Here is a 23,059-nt window from a genome sequence, read left to right on the forward strand (position 1 = left end):
GTCCTGTCAATGGTAACCCCTAGGATGTTGATAGTTAGGGATTCAATGATGGTGATGCCACGAAATCTCGAGGAATGATAGTTAGAGCCTCTCTTGTTGGAGATGGTCATTACCTGGAACTTGCATGGCTCAAATCTTACTTGCCACTTGCCAGCCCAAGCCTGGATATTGTTCAGGTCCTGCTGTATTTGGGTATGAAATGCTTCACTATCTGAGAGTCATGAATGGTGCGAACATCCCCACTTCTGATCTTATGACAGAAGGAAGGTCATTGATGAAGCAGCTGAAGATGGTTAGTCCAAAGGCACTTCCCTGAAAAACGAATGCAGTGATGTTCTGAGGATGAGATGATTGTCTTCCAACCACCACAACCATCTTACTTTGTGTCAGGTATGATTCCAACCATCAGAGGGTTTTCCCCCAAATTCCCATTGACTCAATTTTAGCTAGGGCACCTTGATGCCATACTCGGTCAAATGCTGCCTTGATGTTGAGGGCTATCACTCTCACCTCTCCTCTGGTATTTACTTACTTTACTTTATACTTTATTGTCGCCAAACAATTGATACTAGAACGTGCAATCATCTCAGCAATATTTGATTCTGCGTGTCCTGCTCCCTGGATTACAAGTCCAAAGTAAATATTAAAAATTTAAATTATAAATCATAAACAGAAAATAGAAAAATGGGAAGTAAGGTAGTACAAAAAAACCGAGATGCAGGTCTGGATATTTGGAGGGTACGGCCCAGATCCGGGTCAGGATCTGTTCGGCAGTCTTATCACAGTTGGAAAGAAGCTGTTCCCAAATCTGGCCGTACGAGTCTTCAAGCTCCTGAGCCTTCTCCCGGAGGGAAGAGGGACAAAAGGTGTGTTGGCTGGGTGGGTCGTGTCCTTGATTATCCTGGCAGCACTGCTCCGACAGCTTACGGTGTAAAGTGAGTCCAAGGACTGAAGATTACTTTGTGTGATGAGCTGCGCCGTGTTCACGATCTTCTGCAGCTTCTTCCGGTGTTGGACAGCACAGCTTCCATACCAGGTTGTGATGCACCCTCGAAGAATGCTTTCTACAGTGCATCTATAAAAATTAGTGAGGATTTTAGGGGACAGCCCAAATTTCTTTAGTTTTCTCAGGAAGTAAAGGCGCTGGTGGGCCTTCTTGGCAGTGGACTCTGCTTGGTTGGACCAAGTCAGGTCATTTGTGATTTTGACCCCGAGGAACTTAAAGCTTTTGACCTGTTCCACTTGCGCAACACCGATGTAAATTGGGTTGTGCAGTCCGCTACTCCTTCTGAAGTCAACAGCCAATTCCTTCATCTTGCTGATGTTGAGGGATAGGTGATTGTCTTCGCACCATGCCACCAGGTTCTTAATTTCCTCTCTGTACTCAAACTCATCATTACCCGAGATACGGCCTACAATTGTTGTGTCATCAACAAACTTATATATTGAGTTCGATGGAAATTTTGCTACACAATCATGGGTGTACAGTGAGTACAGCAGGGGGCTGAGTACACAGCCTTGTGGGGCACCGGTGCTCAGAGTGATCGTAGAGAAGAGCTTGCCCCCTATTTTTACAGCCTGGGTCCTATCTGTGAGGAAGTTGAAGATCCAGCTGCAGATCTGAGTGCTAAGGCCCAGGTTCCGGAGCTTAGGAATCAGTTTATTTGGAATGATAGTATTAAAGGCAGAGCCGTAGTCTATGAAAAGGAGCCTTGCGTCTGCGTCTTTATTCTCCGGGTGTTCTAAAAGCGTCGAGGTTGACCGGTAAGCTGTGGTTGATGTGTGCCATAACCAATCGCTCGAAGCACTTCATAGCAATTGATGTTAGAATCACAGGTGGATAGTCATTCAGGCATGCCACCTTGCTCTTCTTCAGCACTGGGATTATTGTTGCCTTCTTAAAACACGAGGGGATCTTAGAAGCAAGGAGCAGCTGAAGATGTCAGCAAACACTCCAGCTAGCTCGCTTGCACGGCCCCAGAGAACCCGTCCTGGGATGCCATCTGGGCCCGTCGCCTTCCTTGGATTTATCTTCATGAAGGCCCTTCTAACATCCTCCTCGGTGACGATGAATCTCGATGCCACCAGGTCCGGTTCAGCCGGAGGGAGTGGGACGCTCCTCTTCTGTTCGAATCTTGCATAGAATACGTTAAGTTCGTCAGGAAGAGAAGCGCCACAGTTATTGATATTCCCAGCCTTTTCTTTGAGCCCAGTGATCTCATCCATGTCTGAACCAAGGAGGTGATGAGGTCAGGAGCCGTGTGGCCTTGACAGAACCCAAACTGGACATCCGTCAGCAGGTTATTGCTGAGTTTGTGCTGCATGATAGCTTTGTTGATGATGCCTTCCATCACTTTGCTGATGATCGAGAGTAGGCTGATAGAGCGGTAATTGGCTGGGTTGAACTTGTCCTATTTCTTGCAAACAGGACATAGCTGGTCAATTTTCCACGTTGCCAGGTAGATGCCCGTGTGTAGCTGTACTGCAACAGCTCGGCTAGCTGTGCGGCAAGTTCTGGAGCACAAGTCTTCAGGCTATTGCCTGGATTTTGTCTGGGCCTTTAGCCTTTAGTATCCAGTGCTTTCAGCCATTTCTTGATATCACAATGAGTAAATCAGATTGGCTGCATACTGACTTCTGAGATGCTGGGGACTTCTGGAAGAGGCTGAGCTGGATCATCTACTCAGCACTTCTGACTGAAGATTGTTGCAAATACCTCAGCCTTATCTTTTGCAGATGTGCTAGGCTCCTCTATCACTGAGGATGGGGATACTTGTGGAGCCTCCTCCTCCAGTGAGTTGTTTGATTGTCCACTACCACTCACGGCTGGATGTGGCAGGACTACAGAGCTTAGATCTGATCCATTGGTTGTGGGTCTACTTGCTGCTTATGATGTTTGGCATGCAAGAGGTGCTGTATTGTGGCTTCAGCAGGGTGGCGCCTCATGTTGAGGTATGCCAGGAGTTGTTCTCGGCATGATCTCCTGCACTCTTCATTGAACCAGAGTAACTCCTGCAATTTTCCTACAAAGTTGCTTGAGTTGAAGCTTCTCTTCAATTCACACTTCACTAAATTGCAACATATAATGTTCTTCTTTATCACAATACATCATGTTATAAGGACATATGTGAGAGTGGTCTTACTGGAACCACTAATCCTATTAGGGAGGTCTGCTTGCTACCTAGTAATTCTACTGGGGATGAAATAATTCAGAATGCTGGTGTGAAAAACTTAGAACATACAAAAGACTGTCTGAATGTGTTCAAGATTCAAGGTTGTTTAATGTCATTTCTGGTAAACAGTTGTAAAGGAGAATGAAATAATTGTTGCTTGAATCCAATGCAGCACAAAAGAATCACAAGATACAAAACACAAAAATTAAAAAGACATTAGATAGCTTATATACGTAGAATGACTGTATGTCTATAAAGTGATGCTAGGCCCAGGAGTGTATGTACATAAGGTGATTCTGACAGGAAATGATACAGTATAGTGGTTGAGGGTATGGAGAGGTGGGTTAGTGGGTGGACGTTTTGATCAGCCTTTATTAGACATCCGTTAGTCTTGTGAGACCATGGATTTGCGCCTTGGAAGGTTTCCAGGGCGCATGGCGCAGGCCTGGGCAAGGTTGTATGGAAGACTGGCAGTTGTCCATGCTGCAAGTTTCCCCTTTCCACACCACCTATGTTGTCCAAGGGAAGGGCATTCAGACCCATACAGCTTGGCACCAGTGTCGTCGCAGAGCAATGTGTGGTTAAGTGCCTTGCTCAAAGAGACAATACACTGCCTCAGCCAAGGCTTGAACTAGCGACCTTCAGATCACTAGACGAATGCCTTAACCACTTGGCCACGCGCCAAGTGATCAGTCTTACTTCTTGGGCAAAGTAACTGTTTTTGAGTCTGGTCATCTTGGCGTGGATGTTACGTAGCTTCCTCCCCGATGGGAGTGGGACAAACAGTCCTTGAGCAGGGTGGGGGGGGGGGCGGTATCCCTCATGATGTTACTGGCTCTTTTCGGCACCTTTCTGTACATATGTCCTTGATGGCGGGTACGACTGGTGCCAGTGAAGCATTGGGCAGTAAGTTTACATCTTTGTATCTAATTACTGACATACACCATTGACATCTGGGATTAAATACTGTCATATTCCTGGGATGAAAGTTACATCCAAGAGTCCTTGTTGTACAGCTACAGGTTAAAAGATAAGACAATGTGGCCATCACCGAGTCATGGCTAAATGATGGATGTGATTGGGAGCTGAATGTCCAAGGATACACAGCGTACAGGAAAGATGGGAAGGTAGGTAAAGGGGATGGTGTGGCCCTGACGGTAAGCAACGATATCAAATCACTAGAAAGAAAGGACATAGGATCAGAAGAGGTAGAATCCTTATGGGTCGAGTTAAGAGATGGCGAGGGTAAAAAGACACTAATAGCAGTTATATACAGGCCTCCAAACAGCAGCCGGGATGTGGACTACAAGTTACAGCTGGAAATAGAAAAAACGTGTCAGAAGGAAAATGTCAAGATAATTATGGGGGATTTTAATATGAAAGTGGATTGGGAAAGTCAGGAAGGTACTGGATCTCATAAAAGAGAGTTTGTAGAATGCCTACGGGATGGCTTTTTGGAGCAGCTTGTCCATAAGCCTACCAGGGGATCGGCTGTTTTGGATTGGGTGCTGTGTAACGAACCTGAGGCAATTAGGGAGCTGGAGGTAATGGAACCCCTTGAAAGTAGTAATCATAATATGATTGAGTTCAGTTTCAAATTTGAAAAGGAGAAGCTGGTATCAGGTGTATTGATATTTCAGTGGAACAAAGGAAATTGCAGTGGTATGAGAGAGGAACTGGCCCAAGTAGATTGGAAAAGTAAGCTAGATGGAGGGATGGTAGAGCAGAATTGGATCAAATTCCTACAAGAAATAAGGGAAGTGCAGGAAAAATATATTCCAATAAAGAAAATCATGAATGGAAAAATGGCACAAGTGTGGCTAACAAGAGAGGTTAAGGCTAAAATAAAAGCAAAAGAGACGGCGTACAAGGAAGCAAAAATTAGTGGGAAACTGAGGACTGGACGACTTTTGAAAACTTACAGAAGGAAACTAAGAAAGTCATTAGGAAAGAAAAGATGAATTATGAAAAGAAGTTGGGAATTAACATAAAAAAGGATACTAAGAGTTTTATTTAAATGTATGAAGAGTAAAAGAGTGACACAGGTAGATATAGGACCGATTGAAAATGATGCTGGAGAAATTATAATGGGTAACAAAGAGTTGGCAGAGGAACTAAATGAGTATTTTGCAGCAGTCTTCACAGTGGAAGACATTAGCAACATACCTGATAGCCAAAGGTCTCATGAAATAGAATTAGGTACAGTCAAGATTACTAGAGAGAAAGTGCTTGGTAAGCCAAATGGACTAAGAATAGATGTCTCCCAGGCCGGATGAGGTGCACCCATGTGTTCTGAAGGAGGGGGCTTTGAAGATTGAGGAGGCATTGGAAATGATCTTCCAGGAATCAATAGACTCTGGCATGGTTCCGGAGGACTGAAAAGTCACAAATGTAGTTCTGCTGTTTAAGAAAGGAGGGAGGCAGCAAAAAGAAAATTACAGACCTATTAGTCTGATATCGGTAGTTGGAAAGTTATTGGAGTCGATCCTCAGGGACGAGATTATGAAGTACCTCAAGGTGCATGACAAGATAGGCCTAAGCCAGCATGGTTTCATGAAGGGAAGATCCTGCCTCACCAAACCCATTGGAATTTTTTGAGGTAATCTCAAATAAGATTGATAAGGGAGAGGCTAAGGTGCCACATAAGAGGCTGCTTAATAAGATGAGAGCCCATGGAATTACAGGAAAGATATTTGAATGGGTGGAGCGCTGGCTGATAGGCAGAAAGCAAAGGGTGGGAATAAAGGGATCCTATTCTGATTGGTTGCCGGTTACTAGTGGTGTTCTGCAGGGGTTGGTGTTGGGCCGCTCCTTTTTACAATGTATATCGATGATTTAGATTATGGATTAAATGGTTTTGTGGCTAAGTTTGCAGATGACACCGAGATAGGTGGAGGAGTAGGAAGTGTTGAAGAAACGGAAAGGTTGCAGAGAGACTTGGTCAGTTTAGGAGAGTGGGCAAAGAAATGGCAGATGAGATACAATGTTGAGAAATGTACAATTGTACATTTTGGAAGAAGAAATAATCGGGCAGATTATTATTTAGATGGGGAGAAAATTCAAAAATTGGAAGTGCAAAGGGACTTGGGGGTCCTCATGCAGGATACCCTAAAGGTTAACCACCAGGTTGGGTCGGCAGTAAGGAAAGCGAATGCTATGTTGCCATTCATTTCAAGAGGAGTAGTGTATAAGAGTAAAGAGGTGTTGATGAGGCTGTATGGGGTACTGGTGAGACCTCATTTGAAATACTGTGTGCAGTTTTGGGCCCCCTATCTTAGAAGGGATGTACTGATGTTGGAGAGAGTTCAGAGAAGATTTACGAGGATGATTCCTGGAATGCAGGGGCTAACATATGAGGAGCGCTTGTCGGCTCTTGGACTATATTCATTATAGAAGAATGAGAGGGGATCTCATAGAAACATTTCGAATGTTGAAAGGGTTGGACAGAGTAGATGTGGAAACGTTGTTTCCTTTGGTGGGTGAGTCCAGGACAAGAGGCCTTAGTCTTAGAATTAGAGGGTACCCATTTAAAACAGAGATGAGGAGAAATTTTTTTTAGCCAGAGGGTCGTGGATTTATGGAATTTGTTGCCACATACAGCTGTGGAGGCCCGATTATTGAGGGTGTTTACGGAGGGACTGATAGGTATCTAATTAGTCAAGAAGGTATCAAGGGATATGGGGAAAAAGCCAGAAATTGGAACTAGATGGGAGAATAGTTTAGCTCATGGTGGAGTGGCGGGGCAGACTTGATGGGCCGAATGGCCTACTTCTGCTCCTTTGTCTTGTGATCTTGTGAGTCACATCTGAGGGTCCAACACCGACTAAAGCTAAGCAAATTCAGTCACTCAATCTATGATAAATTTTCATGTTTTACAATATATTAGATCGCAAGAGTCTTACATCTGAAACCTAAATCTGAATTGAAGGGGCTCCCTCTTCAGTATTCCCTCGTGTTAACTATGAACAAGTCATGAAGATTAAAGAACAGGGTAAAGCAAAACCTTTCAATTTATAATCAACCTAATGACAAATATTCCCTATCAATTTGTTCAATGAATGACAGGAGCAAGAAGGAAATCAAAGAATAGCAAATCCCAGCTTTGACAAATCCTCCTTTTCTCGTTAACTATGCCTTTAAGCTGGTAAGACAAATGAGTATGTAATTAATGCTAACCTGATCTATTTTACACAGTGCAATCATTGCCTAGAAGTATACTGTAACGGGAGGAATCCAAGTCAAAGTCACACTGGCCTTCAATTCACAAGGGCTATTTGGTTAAAATAAACAGATTTGAATGATCTGATGTACAATGTATTGTGACAGTTAATCTCATGCTTACCCACCGCTACAAATTAATGTATACTTACTGTATCTTTTAAGCATTTCATTCACTGTCATCAAAAGGCAAACCATTAACCTGAAGGTTTTAACATCCATCATGCAGTATCAAGGACAAACACCCATTTTATCAAAAGCATAAAAATCTGATAACATAATAGTGAACTTTGCAACATCTTTTGCAATGACCCAAACATGACAGGTGAATGGCCTTGCAACAAAGTTATTTTTTGGCAATAGTTAGCATTTAACACATCAAAATGAAGCTGCATTATCTGAGGTTACATCATTTTGTTCTAGACAAACTTGAAGAATAAATAGTTTTATCTCCAGCCATTCAGTTTGGCTACCAACGGAGATCTCTTACACTGACACTACAACTCATGTTCTCAATGTTTTCTATCTATTTATTATTATATTTGCACAATTTGTCTTCTTTTGCACATTAGTTGTTTGTGTATAGTTTTTTTTTGATGCTATTGTATTTCTTTGTTCTACTGTGAATGCCTGCAACAAAATGAATCTCAGGAGATATATGGTGACATACCTGTATTTTGATAATACATTTACTTTTAATTTTCATCTAAATTCCTGTAAATAAATCAGAATTTAGATTCCAGAAGACAGTAAAGTCATTTGATTCTATGTCTATTCTTTGCGATCTCGTTTACGCAAGATCCGGGAAGGGAATAAACAGCTAATGTTTTGGGTCAAAACCCTTCATCAGAACTGGAAAAAGAAGGCCTCGGAAGTTAGAATGAGAAGGTGGGGTGGGGAAGGAAGACAAGCTGGCAGGTGATAGGTGGAAGAGGTAAAGGGTTGAAGAAGAAAGAATGAAATAGGAGGGGATTTTTTTCTGTTCAATAACACAGCTGAAGAAATAGCTGAAAGCTGTTGTGTAAGTGTGCAGCAATGACAGGCAAGAAAAGACAGCTGGTGTACCGAATCATAACAGCAACTACTTTTTTGATGGTAGGAAGGCAGGTTCTAAGGAAGTGATATAAGTACAGGGAATGATGTTCAAAAGGCTGTTGAAACTGGTTGAAATAGCTTCCTAAGTCAATTCCAGCTTTCATCTTCCCCCAGGTAGCAACTGCTGATGGAAACAACTACTGTGAGCTGAGCCAAACCTATACTCAGGTACAAATATCGTGTTAGTCATTTAACAAACTCAGAGTTTTCAGGTGACGATATAGAACAGAAGTTGCCATTATACCATACTTAGCCCCATGTAACATCCCAAAATGGTTCAAAGGAATGTTGTTAAACAAAATCTGACAACAACAAGCTACAAAAGATGTAGGTTTTCAGAAGTCTCCAAAAGGATAAAAGTGAAGTACAGCAGATTGTGGGGAGAATTCAGAGTTTATAGCTTTGACAACTAATAGCAGAAAAACATGTAAGTGGCCAAAAATCAAAATGTGCAGATGTTTTGGACAGCTGAAGTAAGTTACAGAAATAGTCAGGGTGGGTGGAAAGCTAAAGGACATTTTATGAGTGGAAAGATCTGCAAAAGAATTATTAAGAGACGGACAATGAAGTAGATGCCTGGGAAGAAAATATAAACCTGGCAGCATTGCATAATGACATCTCATGGGATGCTTATTCTCCCCTTATGATTTTCACAACCTGGGCTTCTAGTCTAAAGGGATTGAGTCGTAAACCAATGCTGAGCTAAATATCTCTGAGCTTTTATACGTCACCTCTGAGACACAATGACCCTGGAGCTTATAGTAAGAAGCGAGCAATGTCACCTACTATTAGCCTCCAAAATGAGGACATGCTGGAAGCAGTTAGTTATGGTATAGGACAACAACCTGGCACCTAGGTAATAACCGAAGCCTTCCCATGGAATACTCCACGGAATTGAAGCAGATGGAGAGGATGAGAGGAAGGATGGAAAGAAGGGAGGGAAAGGTGATAAAAGGAGGAGGAGGAGAGAGAAGGGAAGTGGTAGTGAACAGCCTTCAGGAACTGCTGCAACCCTTCTAGTGATGATTGTGGGCATCCATATGTTGGTACCGGAAGCGTGATGACACTTGCTCAATCCTCAGACTGTGTTGGTTCTGATGCAAAGCAATACTTTTCACTCTATGCTTTCCTGTACATGTGACAAGTAAAACTAATCTTTCTAATGTCACAGAGCAGGGAGTTCTAAAATTTTATATTTCTAAGTCAGGACAATGTCAGAAACTGCAAGTAATGGTGGTTCTATGTGCCTCCAGTCCTTGTTTTTGATGGTTAAAATGACGGGGTTAGGAGTTGCTGTTGGAGGAGCCAAGGTGAATAACTGAAGTGCATTTGCGAATGAATATACGAGCAGCCCCTCTGTATCAGTGATGAAAAGTTTAGAGGACAGAGTGGAGAAGCTGGGGTTTATGTGGAGTGGAGTCCAGTCAATTGGGCTGCTTTTCCGAAATGATTTAAAACTCTCATATTCTGTTGGATTATTGCTTATCCAGGCTCTTGCAGCACTTCAAATGGTGACAACTTCCTGCAATTCTTCTCCACTACTCTGTCGCCTCACTCTACAGAATCAATGATTTGCCTGTATCCAAGTGATTGTAGTTGAAGGATTTCTTCCATTACCACAATTCACATGCCCTTGACAAAATAGTGATTTTACTTGTATATCAATTCTATTTAGCTTTCTCTCATCACCAACACTATTAACCCTTCAGTGTCTTTCAAGAGCTGTAGAGTCCTTGAAAGTGAGTCTATAGGTTGTCGAATCAGTTTAGTGTTGAGTGAAGTTATTCACGCTGGCTTAGGAGCCTGATGGTTAAAGGGTAATAATTATTCCTGAACCTGGTGTGTGGGATCTAAGGCTCTTGTACCTCCTTCTTGATGGCAGCAGCGAGAAGACAGCATAGCCTGGATGGATTTCAGATCACATCTCACTATGTAATATTTTTCTCATGTGCCTTTCATTCTTTTGGAAAGTACCTTCTGCTTGTGTCCTCTGTTTGGTGACTTTACTGCCATTGGAAACAGCTTTATTATTCTGATGTTCCTCATGATATTGTACATTTATATCATATCATTCTGAAGCATCAGATAAACAGGTCTTCCTAGGTTTCCAAGTTTTGGCCCATTCTGTTGGAATTAAATCTCCCTCTGCATTCCAGTTGAAATAACTTCCAAGTACTTCCATTCAACATTGTTGGTCTCATCTTTAAAACGTGAAAACTGCAGTTGAATAAGCAGACAGATTGTTGAAACTTACACCCTTATGCAAGCTGTAAATGAGATGGGATGCCACCAAGACTGACAATTACTCCTTAATTAAGGCATTTTGTGAAAGAGAGGACACAGGGTGCCTGCTAGACTGTAACTTAATCAGATAACAAATAATGGGCAGGGAGACCCTTTAGAGAAGCTCCTTAGTAACTAAATTCAATATGATGGCATAGCAATTAGGCATTGCACCAGCAAACTGGAGGTCAAATCAAATCAAGTCAAAGTGTGATATTAACAAATCTGTTAATTTGTTGGGTAGCATCAGAAAAATGAGCTGGAAAAATGGGAATGTCATAAAAAAAAATTGTTCACTCATTTTCCTAACTGGAGAAGACATGACACCTTTATGCATTCAGGTCTAGATATAGTGGCAGCTGGTGACAATTGATAAGGCATAGCTTAACATGTCTAACCAAGCCAATGCATTACCATGAAAACACACTTACAGTGAAATCTTACCATCAATGTTTTTTTAATAATAGATACAATTAATGTTTTAAATATACCAATAAAGGAGTTACTGAATTAAGTAGCTGTGCTGCACACATCCAGGATTTTTTTGTAAGTCTTTTAACAATGTGGCATTGTATGTCCAGAAGGACAGAAGGGTCAACAGAGGAATCTGATTTTGATTTCACTGGCCTTAATCCGATACTGTTTCACAGAAGATTCCAATTACATATCCTGTGGTAGGTGAAGAACTTTCCGCACTTTGGCAGCAATGTGTCTATGCAGAAGATTCTAGGTCAGGTGATATCTTGTGACAAGATGCCTTTATTTCCTTGAGGACTACTGCCTTGTTGTGATTTGGAGGTGTGCATGCCTCAATGACCTAGAGAGCCATGTTGCCTGGAGTCAAGGCACTATGCTTTGGCTCTTGGTATGGTCACCCATGATAAACAGGTCAAAGGGTAAAAGGCAGACTAAGAGTGGTCTACCAGTGCCCCAGATTTGGGGGCTCAACAACCCCAACTTGCAAAGCAATAAAAACAGCAATGACGAATTCTTCTACATCTGAGTGTGACGGTATTCTTGAGTCTCCACCTGGGGCTTGCGTGACTGACAGTAGTGAAAACCGAGAGGAAGCTACTGACACGATGAAGGAAGCCCTGAACACCGTCAGAGATGGAGGACCTTCGTTGCTGCCCTATACACCAGTGGCGTAACAGGCAGTAAGTAAGTATGTAAGATGTCTTTGCCTACACGTTGATTCCAGACTCACAACGTTAGCAGCCCTTGATATCCATGCTGGTGCAATATGCCAGAGTTGAAAACACTATGGAAGACAGAAAAAGAAAGGATAGATATGCTTCCTGTAAACAGACAAGCTATCATATCAGGACAAGACTTGTACATTCCAGATGAGTCAACTTTACATCCATCACAGCCTGAAGAGCTGTCCTATGTACTGAGCAAACCTACTCTATAGTCTACCCTAAGCACAAGAGTTTCTGCAGAAGCTGGAAATCCAGAGCAACACACTCAAAATGTAGAGGAGCTCAGCAGGTTAGGCAGCATCTATGGAAATGAATAAACAGTCAACGCTTCAGTCCGAAACCCTTCATCAGGACTGGAAAGGGGGAAGGAAGATGCCAGAATAAAAAGGTAGGTGGAGAGGAAGGAGGACAAGTTAAAAGGCAATAGGTGAAGCAAGGTCGATGGGAAAGGTAAAGGACCGGAGAAGAAGGAATCTGATAGGAGAGAAGAGTGGACCATAGAAGAAAGGGAAGAAGGAGTGGTTCCAGGGGGGCGTGATGGGCAGGTGAGGAGAAGAGGTAAAAAGCCACAGTAGGTGAAAGAAGAAGAAAGAAGGGGGAAGGAAAAATTACCAGAAGGAGAAATTGATGTTCATGCCATCAGGTTGGAGGCTACCTAGATGGAATAAGATGTGTTGATCCTCCACCTTGAGAGTGGTCTCATTGTGGCAAAAGAGGACATGTCGCCATGTCGGAACAGGAATGGTGATAGGAATTAAAATGGTTGGCCACTAAGAAATTCCACTTTTCGCAGATGGAGAAGAGGTAATTGACAAAGCGGTCCCCTAAATTACATCAGGTCTCACCAATGCAGAAGAGACCGCATTGGGAGCACTGGATACAATAAGTGATGCAGGTGAAGGGTTTCCTAATCTGGAAGGTCTGTTTGGGGTGCTGAATGGAAGTAAGGGAGGAGGTAAACAGGCAGGGGTAACATTTTGTCACTTGCAGGACGGTGATTAGTGGGAAAGGATGAATAGACAAGGGAATCATGGGGAGTGCGATCCCTGCGGAAAACAGAAAGTTTACTTTGATTACTTTTAGACAAACTATAGTTTTCACCAACATCTATTGCTGCTAAGTATGGGAATTTGTGTCCAACAAATCAGGGATCCACCTAAAGTCCAATAAGCATAGGAAACACTCGGGGAGTGAGTATGGCTCCAGTTGGATCCAGATCAAATTTTCAGGTCAAGTAATTTTTACATTCAAGAAGCTGAAGTTGTTATTTATAGAAAGTATCATCTAATTATCTTATAGCATTTTGGTACATTTATTATGTAGAAAATTTATGGATTACATTCATTAATATATAACTAATTACAGGGTATTTCACAATTATATTAAAATATTAACATTAATTAATTATATTAACTGTATAAAAGACAATTCCAGCTGTGCAGTAACGAAGGTTATGTGCTTGGGAGCATTTAAGTTACTGTAGGGCCACGTACCTGTGCAAGTTAGAGACAACAGTGAGTAGTTCTGGCATCTGCAAACTTATAGATAGCTTTTGAGATGTGCCTGGACACATTGTCATATGTGCAGAGAGAAAAGAACAGTGGGCTAAGCACGTATCCTTAACGTGCACCGGTGTTGATTGTCAGCAAGGAGGAGATGTTATTTCTGATCTGCATTGACTATGTTCTCCTGATGAAGAAGTCAAGGATCCAGTTATCAGGGAAGTTAAGTGGGGAGATGATTCTGATCTAATTTCTCTGAGTGACTTGATGGATTAAATTACTTTCTTTTACTTTATGAAGAAATTTAATTTTAGCAGAATTCAAAAGCTCATGGGTAAATCCAAGACTACCTCAAGGCACTTGTACAAAGCAGAATAATACAGCACAGAAACAGGCCTTCTTGCCAATTTGGTCCATCCTACAGCAAGTTCTCAAAGGGATAAAGTTCAAATTTTCCTCTTATGATATAAAGGGAATCCCAAAAAATTAGAAAATAAATCTATAATTATTAATCATGATATAACTCATTGGCAGAACAGACTTGGAAAGCCAGACAGTTTCTTCTGTTATTCAGTTCAGAAATAAACCAGCAAAATGATGACGAGATTGAATATTTATAAATAGGCACGTTAGTGCACTCATAATATACAACCAAAGTCACAGTGCACTTTCAGCTGCAGACAGCACAGTTTTGAGATTAATATTTGGTGAGAGACAGGAGACCACCTGGAAAGCATTAAAATATTTGGGTATAAAGGTAACAAAAACCCAAATTCAAGAATATGCCACCTTGAAAATGACAGAAATGATTAATGAATGAAGTAATAGTTAACTGTGACATAACAGAGCTTGGTGAGCTGTTTCGAACACACAGGGATCCAAACAGACAAGTCAGCTATGGATCGGGACAGGTGTATATACTGTCAGAGGATTACATTGATCGATATGGATGAAGAAAGACAACAGTAGATTCCAATAGAGCATAGATGCCTTCATGAATCAATTTAGCTCAAAGGATCTGCTTTTGTGTGACGTACCCTATGCTAGGAATACCAAGCACTTGGCTTTCCTTCTTCCAGTATGCCCAAAATGCAAGAGATTACGTAGATGCTGGAAGTCCAGAATAACACATACAAAATGCTGGAGAACTTCAGCAAGTCAGGCAGCATCTCTGGAAAGGAATAATCAGTCAACTTTTTGGGCCAAGACCCCTCATCATGACTGTCTCGGCCCAAAATATTGACTCTTAATTGCTTTCCATAGATGCTGCCTGATCTGTTGATTTCCTCCAACATTTTGTGTGTGTTACTCCAGAATGACCAGTTGGTTGGTAAATTTGCTAAATAGTCAACTGAACTCCTAAAGTATCCAGAACAATAAAAATTAGATTGCCCTGCAAGCAATTATTCTGCATTTAACAGCCTAACAATTAGGGAATCCTCACATCCACAGTGACACATTTAAACCCTGTAATTGCGCATAAAACTGCAAGAGTGTGCTGGTGATATATATGCTGGAAGATTCTGGTGTGTTGAAACCCAATAGCCAAATGGTGTTCAACAGCATTAAGATCAGTGGTATTTTCACCAGCAATTAAACTATGCAGTCACACAGCACAAGCCCCTGAAGCGACAGCATCTGTTCATGAAAATCTCTTGTAATAAATATCCTCCTGTTTTGGCAGCTTGCTCCCTCCCATAGATCAGCAGAGGACATAGAAACTGACAGCATGAAACATTGGGATTTGAAGAGAGTTAAGTGCTTTTACATGCTACTGCATGCAAGAAAACATTTTAAAAATATAAAACATATAAATGCCAGGATTAATCTCATGTCAAGAATTATAAACCAACTGAGAAATGTTCAGTGGAGCCCATTTATTGATAATATATTTGTGACTTTTATGAATAAGATATTTAAATCATTCAACAAGGGGACAGACGTATGAACTTTGATTGCTGGGATATATTATTTGTATGTTAAATATACTTTCACATATGACATCCAAGTGTAATGTTATTGAGAGTTTCCTGAGTATAACACTAAAATAAAATCCAAACCCAGCACGATCTCATTTTTGGTTTCATACCCAACCTGTTAATTAGACCATAAGGTATAGGAGTTCTCCCATAGAGCTGGCCCATCGAGTCTGCTCCGCCATTCCATTATGGCTGATTTATTTCCCCTCTCAACCCCATTTTCCTGCCTTCTCATTGCAACCTTTGATGCCCTGCTAATCAAGAACCTATCAACCTCTGCCTTAAAAGTACCCAATGAGTTGCCTCCACAGCCATCTGTGGCAATGAATTCCACAGATTCGCCACCCTCTAGCTAAAGAAATTCCTCCTTATCTCCATTTTCAAGGACATCCTTGCATCTGAGGTTGTGCCTTCTGATCCCAGACTTTCCCACTGTAGGAAACATCCTCTCCATGTAAACACTCTATCTTGGCCTTTCAATATTCAATAAGTTTCAATGAGATAGTTAATATAACTATCTCTTGATCTGTTTGAAGATTGAAATTACAAAAATTGGTCCTGAGATTCTTAATGGTCAGAAAGTTACCTTTATGTAGTAAGAAGGCTGTGATTAAAATACTGAGCCAAGTTAGTAACTTGCAGCCCTGATGTCCCACAATTAACACATATAGTCAGGTCCCAAAGGCTACATGCCAAGTAAAGTTCAAAAGTTCAAAGTAAGTTTTATCATCTAATAAGTACATATATGTCTCCCTGAAATTCATTTTCCTGTGGGCATACTCAGCACATATATAGAATAGTTACTGTTACAGGATCAATGGAAGATCAAGTAGAATGCAAAAGACAACAAACTATACAAATACAAATGTAAATAGACAGTAATTAAAAACGAGAGCATGAGATAACAAGATAACCAGTCAACCGGGCCTCCTGTCCCATGATCCTCTCATAACCCCTTTGCCAATCACCTGTCCAGCTCTTGGCTCCATCCCTCCCCCTCCTGTCTTCTCCTATCATTTTGGATCTCACCCTCCCCCTCCCACTTTTAAATCTCTTACTAACTCTTCCTTCAGTTAGTCCTGATGAAGGGTCTCAACCCGAAAAGTCGACTGTACCTCTTCCTAGAGATGCTGCCTGGCCTGCTGTGTTCACCAGCAACTTTGATGTCTGTTGCTTAACCAGTCCTTAAAGTGAGTCTATTGGTAGTGGGAACATCTCAATGGATGGGCAAGTGAGATTAGTTATCCCCTTTGTTCAAGAGCCTGAAGGTTAGGAGGTAGCCAGACTTTATTATGCCACAAAGGAATGCTTCATTACTAACACAACTTTGTTACTGTTCAAGGCAGCACAATGGAATGCAGGGTTTAACTGCGCTAATGACTGAATCTCACAACTCCTCACTCCACCAGAGGGACAATCTGCTCTGAAACTGTTAAAGGAATTAGAAACTTTGGCACTAGAGTCTCCTGCTAAGGTGGGTGAGTGTAGAGCCAAAGTTGTACTGTGCATCTGATGTTGCGGGCACCGTATGGTCTGTGCAAGCAAGGCCTGGAATTGTCAATTCAAGAGCACGCACCGACTTTTTACTCACTTGGGATCTCAAAAAAAAATTGGCAAATGTGGCTCGAGTAGCTAAACACATTCACATATCCCGAAGCATTTTTGCTCCCCTGTGTATCAAAGCTGATACTTTTGAATGCGCCAATGTTTTCATAGATAAATAGACTGGATTTTCTGGTTGTGATAATGACAAACCGTTAGTTTTTTTCCCTACGTCAGAAAGCAATTCTGATATTTCAGCACATGTGCATTTTAATAAGAGGATAAGTGTGGTCTGTGCTGTTTTACATGCTACACCAATGCATTTCAATGAAATGAGTTGTACTGACACAGCCTCAAGTTGTTTACACATTGGTTTAGCTCTAAAGCACACCGATCAAGCTCTCAGACATTTTAAACATCTGAATAATATATAGACATTCCAATCTATGTTTAGCATTTTGTGAGATGCTTAAAAAGGAATTAAAATTTGAATCTTTTACTTTCCTGTATGCTTGGTGAGACTTATTAATATCACAATTCATACAGTCAAGGAGCTGTACAGCAGAGAAACAGGTCTTTTGGCCACCATGAACATGTCAAACTTTTTGTCCATCCACATGTAGTACTTTGCAAAAGTCTCAGGCACAAATATATAGTTGGGGTGCTTAAGACTTTTGAACAGTACGGTAGTAATTTTATGTATTGCATTGTACTATCACACAAAAAAAGCAAATTAAATGACATGTGAGTGATGGTAAATCTGATTCTGATTAGAGCTTCTATTGTGGACTGAGAGTTGGAAGGGGTAAGGTGAGGGGAATCATGGTTGGGAAAAGGGGAAGGGAGAGGGGAGGGAGCAGGAAGCACCAGAGAAACATTCTGTAATGATCAATAAACCAGTTGTTTGGAATCAAATGACTGTGCCTCGTGACTCAGGGCTGAATGTGTCTGCACTTGTGCCACACCACAGGACTGGCACTCCTCTGCCACCTGTTCCACACCCCTCCCTTGGCGCTCCACCCTCGCCATTCCCAACATCCTTTCCTCCCATCAGATTTACAAAACTTCACAACACTCTTGCACAGTACTATAACCCAATTGGTTGCACCAGGTTCATATGCTTCCATGCTCAGTCTATTTCAATGTCTACATGAAAGTCTGTTAAAGTCTGCAGTGTTGGACTGCTTCTCCAATACTTCGTATTTTAGGATAAATTGTTCCCAGTCAATTACATACTTAGACTAAGTGGCCACTTTATTAGGTACCTCCTGTACTTAATAAAGTGGCCACTGAGTGTTTGTTGATGGTTTGCTGCTGTGGCCCATCCACTTCAAGGTTCAACATGTGTGTTCAGAGAACACCACTTCTTCTGCACACCATTGTTGTAATGTCTGGTTATTTGAGCAATTGTGCCTTCCTGTCACCTTGAACCAGTATGGCCACTCTCCTCTAACTTCTCTCATTAACAATATGTTTTTCAATACAGAATTGCCGCTCACTGGATGTAAACCCTAGAGACTGTTGTATGTGAAAATCCCAGGTGATCAGCAGCTTCTGAGATACTCAAACCACTCCATCTATGACCAACAAAGATTCCTCAGTCAAAGATCACATTCCTTCCCCATTCTGATGCTTGGTCTGAACAACAGCTGAACCTCTTGACCACGTCTGCATGCTTTTATGCATTGAGTTGCTGCCACATGATTGGCTGATTAGACATTTGCATCATCGAGCAGTTACTCAGGTGTACCTAATAAAATGACCACTGACTGGTACAATAAACCACATGGAAAGTTGTTTTACATTTCAAAGTCTATAATGCTACATTATTCCTGGTTGTCCTCATTACCTTTAGAAGTTCCCTAATTCATTTCTATTGCATACTGTTGGCAGTATCACCACATGTATCACAATGAGATTTGTCTTCTCTTGTGTCCTCCTTGTCAGCTTCGGCTTTTCGAAACACAGTTGAAAATACAGCGGCCTATTCTGAACAGCTTCTCATCTGAGAATCCATGACAGATGCTGACTCAACCATCATTCAATGCATTGAATTTAAAATCCACAACCTTGACTTTAATTCCTTCTGTGATTTCACACTGCCTCATTGCTGCCTGCAGATGAATACGTTATTATGAGGCTGTTAACAAAGGTCACACTCTTAAAGTCACCAATACTCTAGCCAAGTAAGGAAGATCCAAAATATATATCTAAGTTGATTTTAATAATTGAACCCATCAGCTACAATATCACTGACCAAATGTTTGATGTTTAGATTATAAATACCTGTATAAATCATTTCAACTATAAATTAGGTTTAATTGGTGTGATTTATAATTAGGGTATTGGAATCAAGAATTGATTAACCAGGGGCTAATAACTAAATAATTTCTGTCTTTTTTATTTATTAAACAATAAAGTCATTATTTATTACTCAGTTACTGTAATGAAGATATAATGAAAGTAAATATAATGTGTAAAAAGTTAGTTTTCTTATTGCTAATATAAATACATTAATTTTAGGCATCATAATAATAAAGTAAGGTACAACCGAAGGCAAGCTTAACTTAAAAAGATGGCTCATTAATTTAGTCCTTGATGACAAAAAATTGTCCAAGTAACAAATAAAGTCAAAATATGCTGAAAACAGATGATGCACCTTTCATCAACTGATCTCCTCAGATTCAATCCTCATGGTCTGTTGCTCTACAATACACCACAAGATCCATTTGGAACTTTTTAACTTTGAAAATTACAGAATTTTAGAGGATGTGGAAACATTAACAATATTTATATTTAACATATTAAATTATTTGCAATTGGAAACTGGTCAGGGTTGATTTGCAAAAATATAAACATGCAAATTAGTATCAGGAGTAGACCACTCAGCCAATCAAGCCCAAGGCTTCAAATAAGATCGTGGCTAAAATGTTGGCAATAACTTTGCAATCCTGTCTACCGGCAGTAACTTTACATCTTGCTTGTCAAGTGTCTGTCTCTGCCTTAAAAATATTGAAACACCACTTCCACTACCCTTTGAAGAAGAAAGTTTGAAAGAGAAAAATCTGAGAGAAAAACACTTTGCCTCATCCCTGTTTTAAATGGGTAGCTCATTGTTTTTAATCAGTAACCACAAGCTATCACCGATCGGGATTTGATTCCTGCTGCTGTCTGTAAAGAGTTTGTATGTTCTCCATATGACCATGTGTGTTTCCTCTGGGTGCTCGGTTTCCTCCCACATTCCAAAGACGTATGGTTAGGGTTGGGGTTAGTAGCTTGTGGGTTGTGGGTTAGTGCCGGAAGCATGGAAACACCTGCAAATCCTCTTCATTTGACACATTAGGACCATTTTGGGCCAATTAAACGGCTGCTCCAATTAGCCAAAGTTTCATAGAAAGTTAAAAACATATAAAAAAGCCATACTATCAGTTAACTGAGTAACAAATTATGTATTTAATGAAATACAGAACAAATTAAAACACCATCAATATTCCTACTATACCATAAAACTATGTATTTGTTGCTAATAGCTATTGATGGAGGATAGCACAATTTTAGATAGATTGTAAATGAACAAAATCAGTGCAAACCCCTTGTGTAGATAATTGACTGCCTTCATACAAGACAATTGACAATTGCGTCCTGCAAATCTACATTTTCTTTTCAACATTCAAGATGATTGTTGATACCTTCAAATTCTTTGTTTTTCCTAAATGGTCGAAGTCATGAAATCCTTTAACTTTCTTTCACTCATGGCTGTTTCTGGCATTTCCAAGCTTGAATACTTGAAATCGGAGTGAGCAAAACAGATCTGAATTGTCTAACTGCTTACTTCTTGCCAGCTATCAGTGACGAACATCACTTTGTTTGAACTTAAGCGCACACAAACGATGCTATTTCAAAGTCCAAAGTTCAAAATAAATTTATAATCAAAGTACATATGTTATCATATGCAACCTTGAGATTTATTTTCTTGCAGGCTTACTCAATAAATCCATAGAATAATAACCATAACAGAATCAATGAAAGATTGCACTAACTTGAACATTTAACTAGTGTGCAAAAAACTGTTCCCTCTAAGCATGGTTTAGTGTCTCACAGCCACACAAGTGCATATGTCTGACACTATTAGAAACTTTTGACAACAGTCTCTTGCCCAGCTAAGTAGCATATTGCACCAAATAAGCAAAGGGAATCCTGGCTATTTTTTCAATTAGTTTTTGCTCTTTAAGAGTTGTCCCAAATAAGCAGTTGCCCCAATGACTGATGGCCCAATTAACTGATATCCACTGTATACTGTCCTCTGCATTATTAAAATTTAAGCATTTTTTTGATGCGAAATAAACGAATACAGGTGTCCCCCACTTTTCGAACATTCGCTTTACGAAACCTCATTGTTACGAAAGACCTACATTAGTACCCTGTTTTCGCTTTCAGAAGGTGTTTTCACTGTTACGAAAAAAATCAGCGCGCGATAAAAGGCAGCGCGCGCCCTGAGCAGCCGCTCTCCCCCAGAACTGCATTCTCGCCAGCATTGCTTTAACACGTGCCTGTGAGCAGCCGTTTGCAAGATGAGTTCTAAGGTATCGGAAAAGCCTGAAAGAGCTCGTAAGGGTGTTACACTTAGCGTAAAACTAGACATAATTAAGCGTTTTGATCGTGGTGAACGAAGTAGGGACAACGTGAGTTTGGCTTGTGGAAGCTGACGAAGATGATGTTGAAGAGGTTTTCGCATCCCATAACCAAGAACTGATAGATGAAGAGCTGATACAATTGGAAGAGGAAAGGATAACAATCAGAACCGAATGCAGTAGCGAAATGAACGTGAAGCAACTGCATGAGGTTTTCGCTGCAATGATAAAGTACGACTTTCATTTTGAAAGAGTATGTAGGTTTAGGGGATATTTGCAAGATGGTTTGAATCCTTACAAAGAATTGTATGATAGAAAAATGTGCGAGGCTCAGCAGTCAAGCAAGCCTTCCACATCAGCCACAGCAGACGATGAACCTCGACCTTCGACATCGAGATGGGCAGTCATAGGAGAAGATGAGCCGCCTGCTCTAATGAAAAAAGACGATGAGATGACACCCCAGTGTCCCACCACCCCAACCCCCGGGCCACGGACAGATACCGATTCGGGGAGAATGCAGCAGTAAACTGGGAGTCACACAGCACATCTTTAAGAAAAAAGCCGAAATAAGCACGCTAATTAATTAGGTGCTGCCCCACATGTAAGTGTCGGCCCAGATCAGAGGCGATGCAATCGGCAATCGGCACTGATCTGGGCCGACAATTACGTGTCGGGTGGCACCTAATTAATTAGCATGTTTATTTCGGCTTTTTTCTTAAAGATGTGCTGTGTGCCTCCCGGCTACCGCTGGACCCCTGCATGCTTCATGGCAATGTATCGCTCGGCGGCCTGGAGGGTGGGGGCCACTGCACCACCCCAACCTGCGACGACTCAGTCTAACACACCATCATCAGTGTGCTCAGCGCTGAACCAATTCCGGTAAGTGATACTATACTGTACATACATTATATAGGCTGTGTATTTTTACGTGTTATTTGGTATGATTTGGCAGCTTCATAGCTTAAAGGTTACTGGAGAGCGCTTGCACTGTGTTTTTGCCAACAGCGCTCGCGTGAGATTTTCGCTTCGGCGAACAGTGCCGGCAATGATTGTGGAAAAGTATTTCTACTTTATATAGACTGTGTATTTATCAAATTATTCCTGCTTTTACTATATGTTACTGTTATTTTAGGTTTTATGTGTTATTTGGCATGATTTGGTAGGTTATTTTTGGGTCTGCGAACGCTCACAAAATTTTCCCATATAAATAAATGGTAATTGCTTTTTCGCTTTCTGACATTTCTGCTTACAAACCATTTCATAGGAACGCTCTACCTTTGGATGGCGGGGGAAACCTGTAATGCAGACCTGGACATATAATGCTGAATGTGTATTGCTTAACTCTATTATACAGAAATATTGTCAAGTAAACTTGTCTTATATGTAAAAACACTGCTTCCAATGGAAACCTGCAAGGGATAGTTATCAATACAT

The 23,059-nt window shown here is 41.0% G+C and overlaps 1 protein-coding gene across 4 annotated transcripts in view; it reads right to left on the bottom strand.

The window, feature by feature from the left end:
• Window positions 1-23,059, bottom strand: part of exoc4 (exocyst complex component 4) — a 572,850-nt gene that overhangs the window by 331,669 nt on the left and 218,122 nt on the right. Inside the window, exon 10 of one of the 4 annotated variants that reach the window (XM_063073042.1) lies at window positions 10,621-12,030. The exons of the other annotated variants lie outside the window; for them this stretch is intronic. Coding sequence (XP_062929112.1) covers window positions 11,973-12,030 — 58 coding nt within the window. The 3' untranslated portion in view covers window positions 10,621-11,972. Of the gene's footprint in view, window positions 1-10,620; window positions 12,031-23,059 lie in introns of those variants that run through there. 4 annotated transcript variants of the gene reach the window in all.

Source organism: Mobula hypostoma, chromosome 20, assembly GCF_963921235.1.
Source record: "Mobula hypostoma chromosome 20, sMobHyp1.1, whole genome shotgun sequence".
Classification (NCBI taxonomy): Eukaryota; Metazoa; Chordata; class Chondrichthyes; order Myliobatiformes; family Myliobatidae; genus Mobula; species Mobula hypostoma.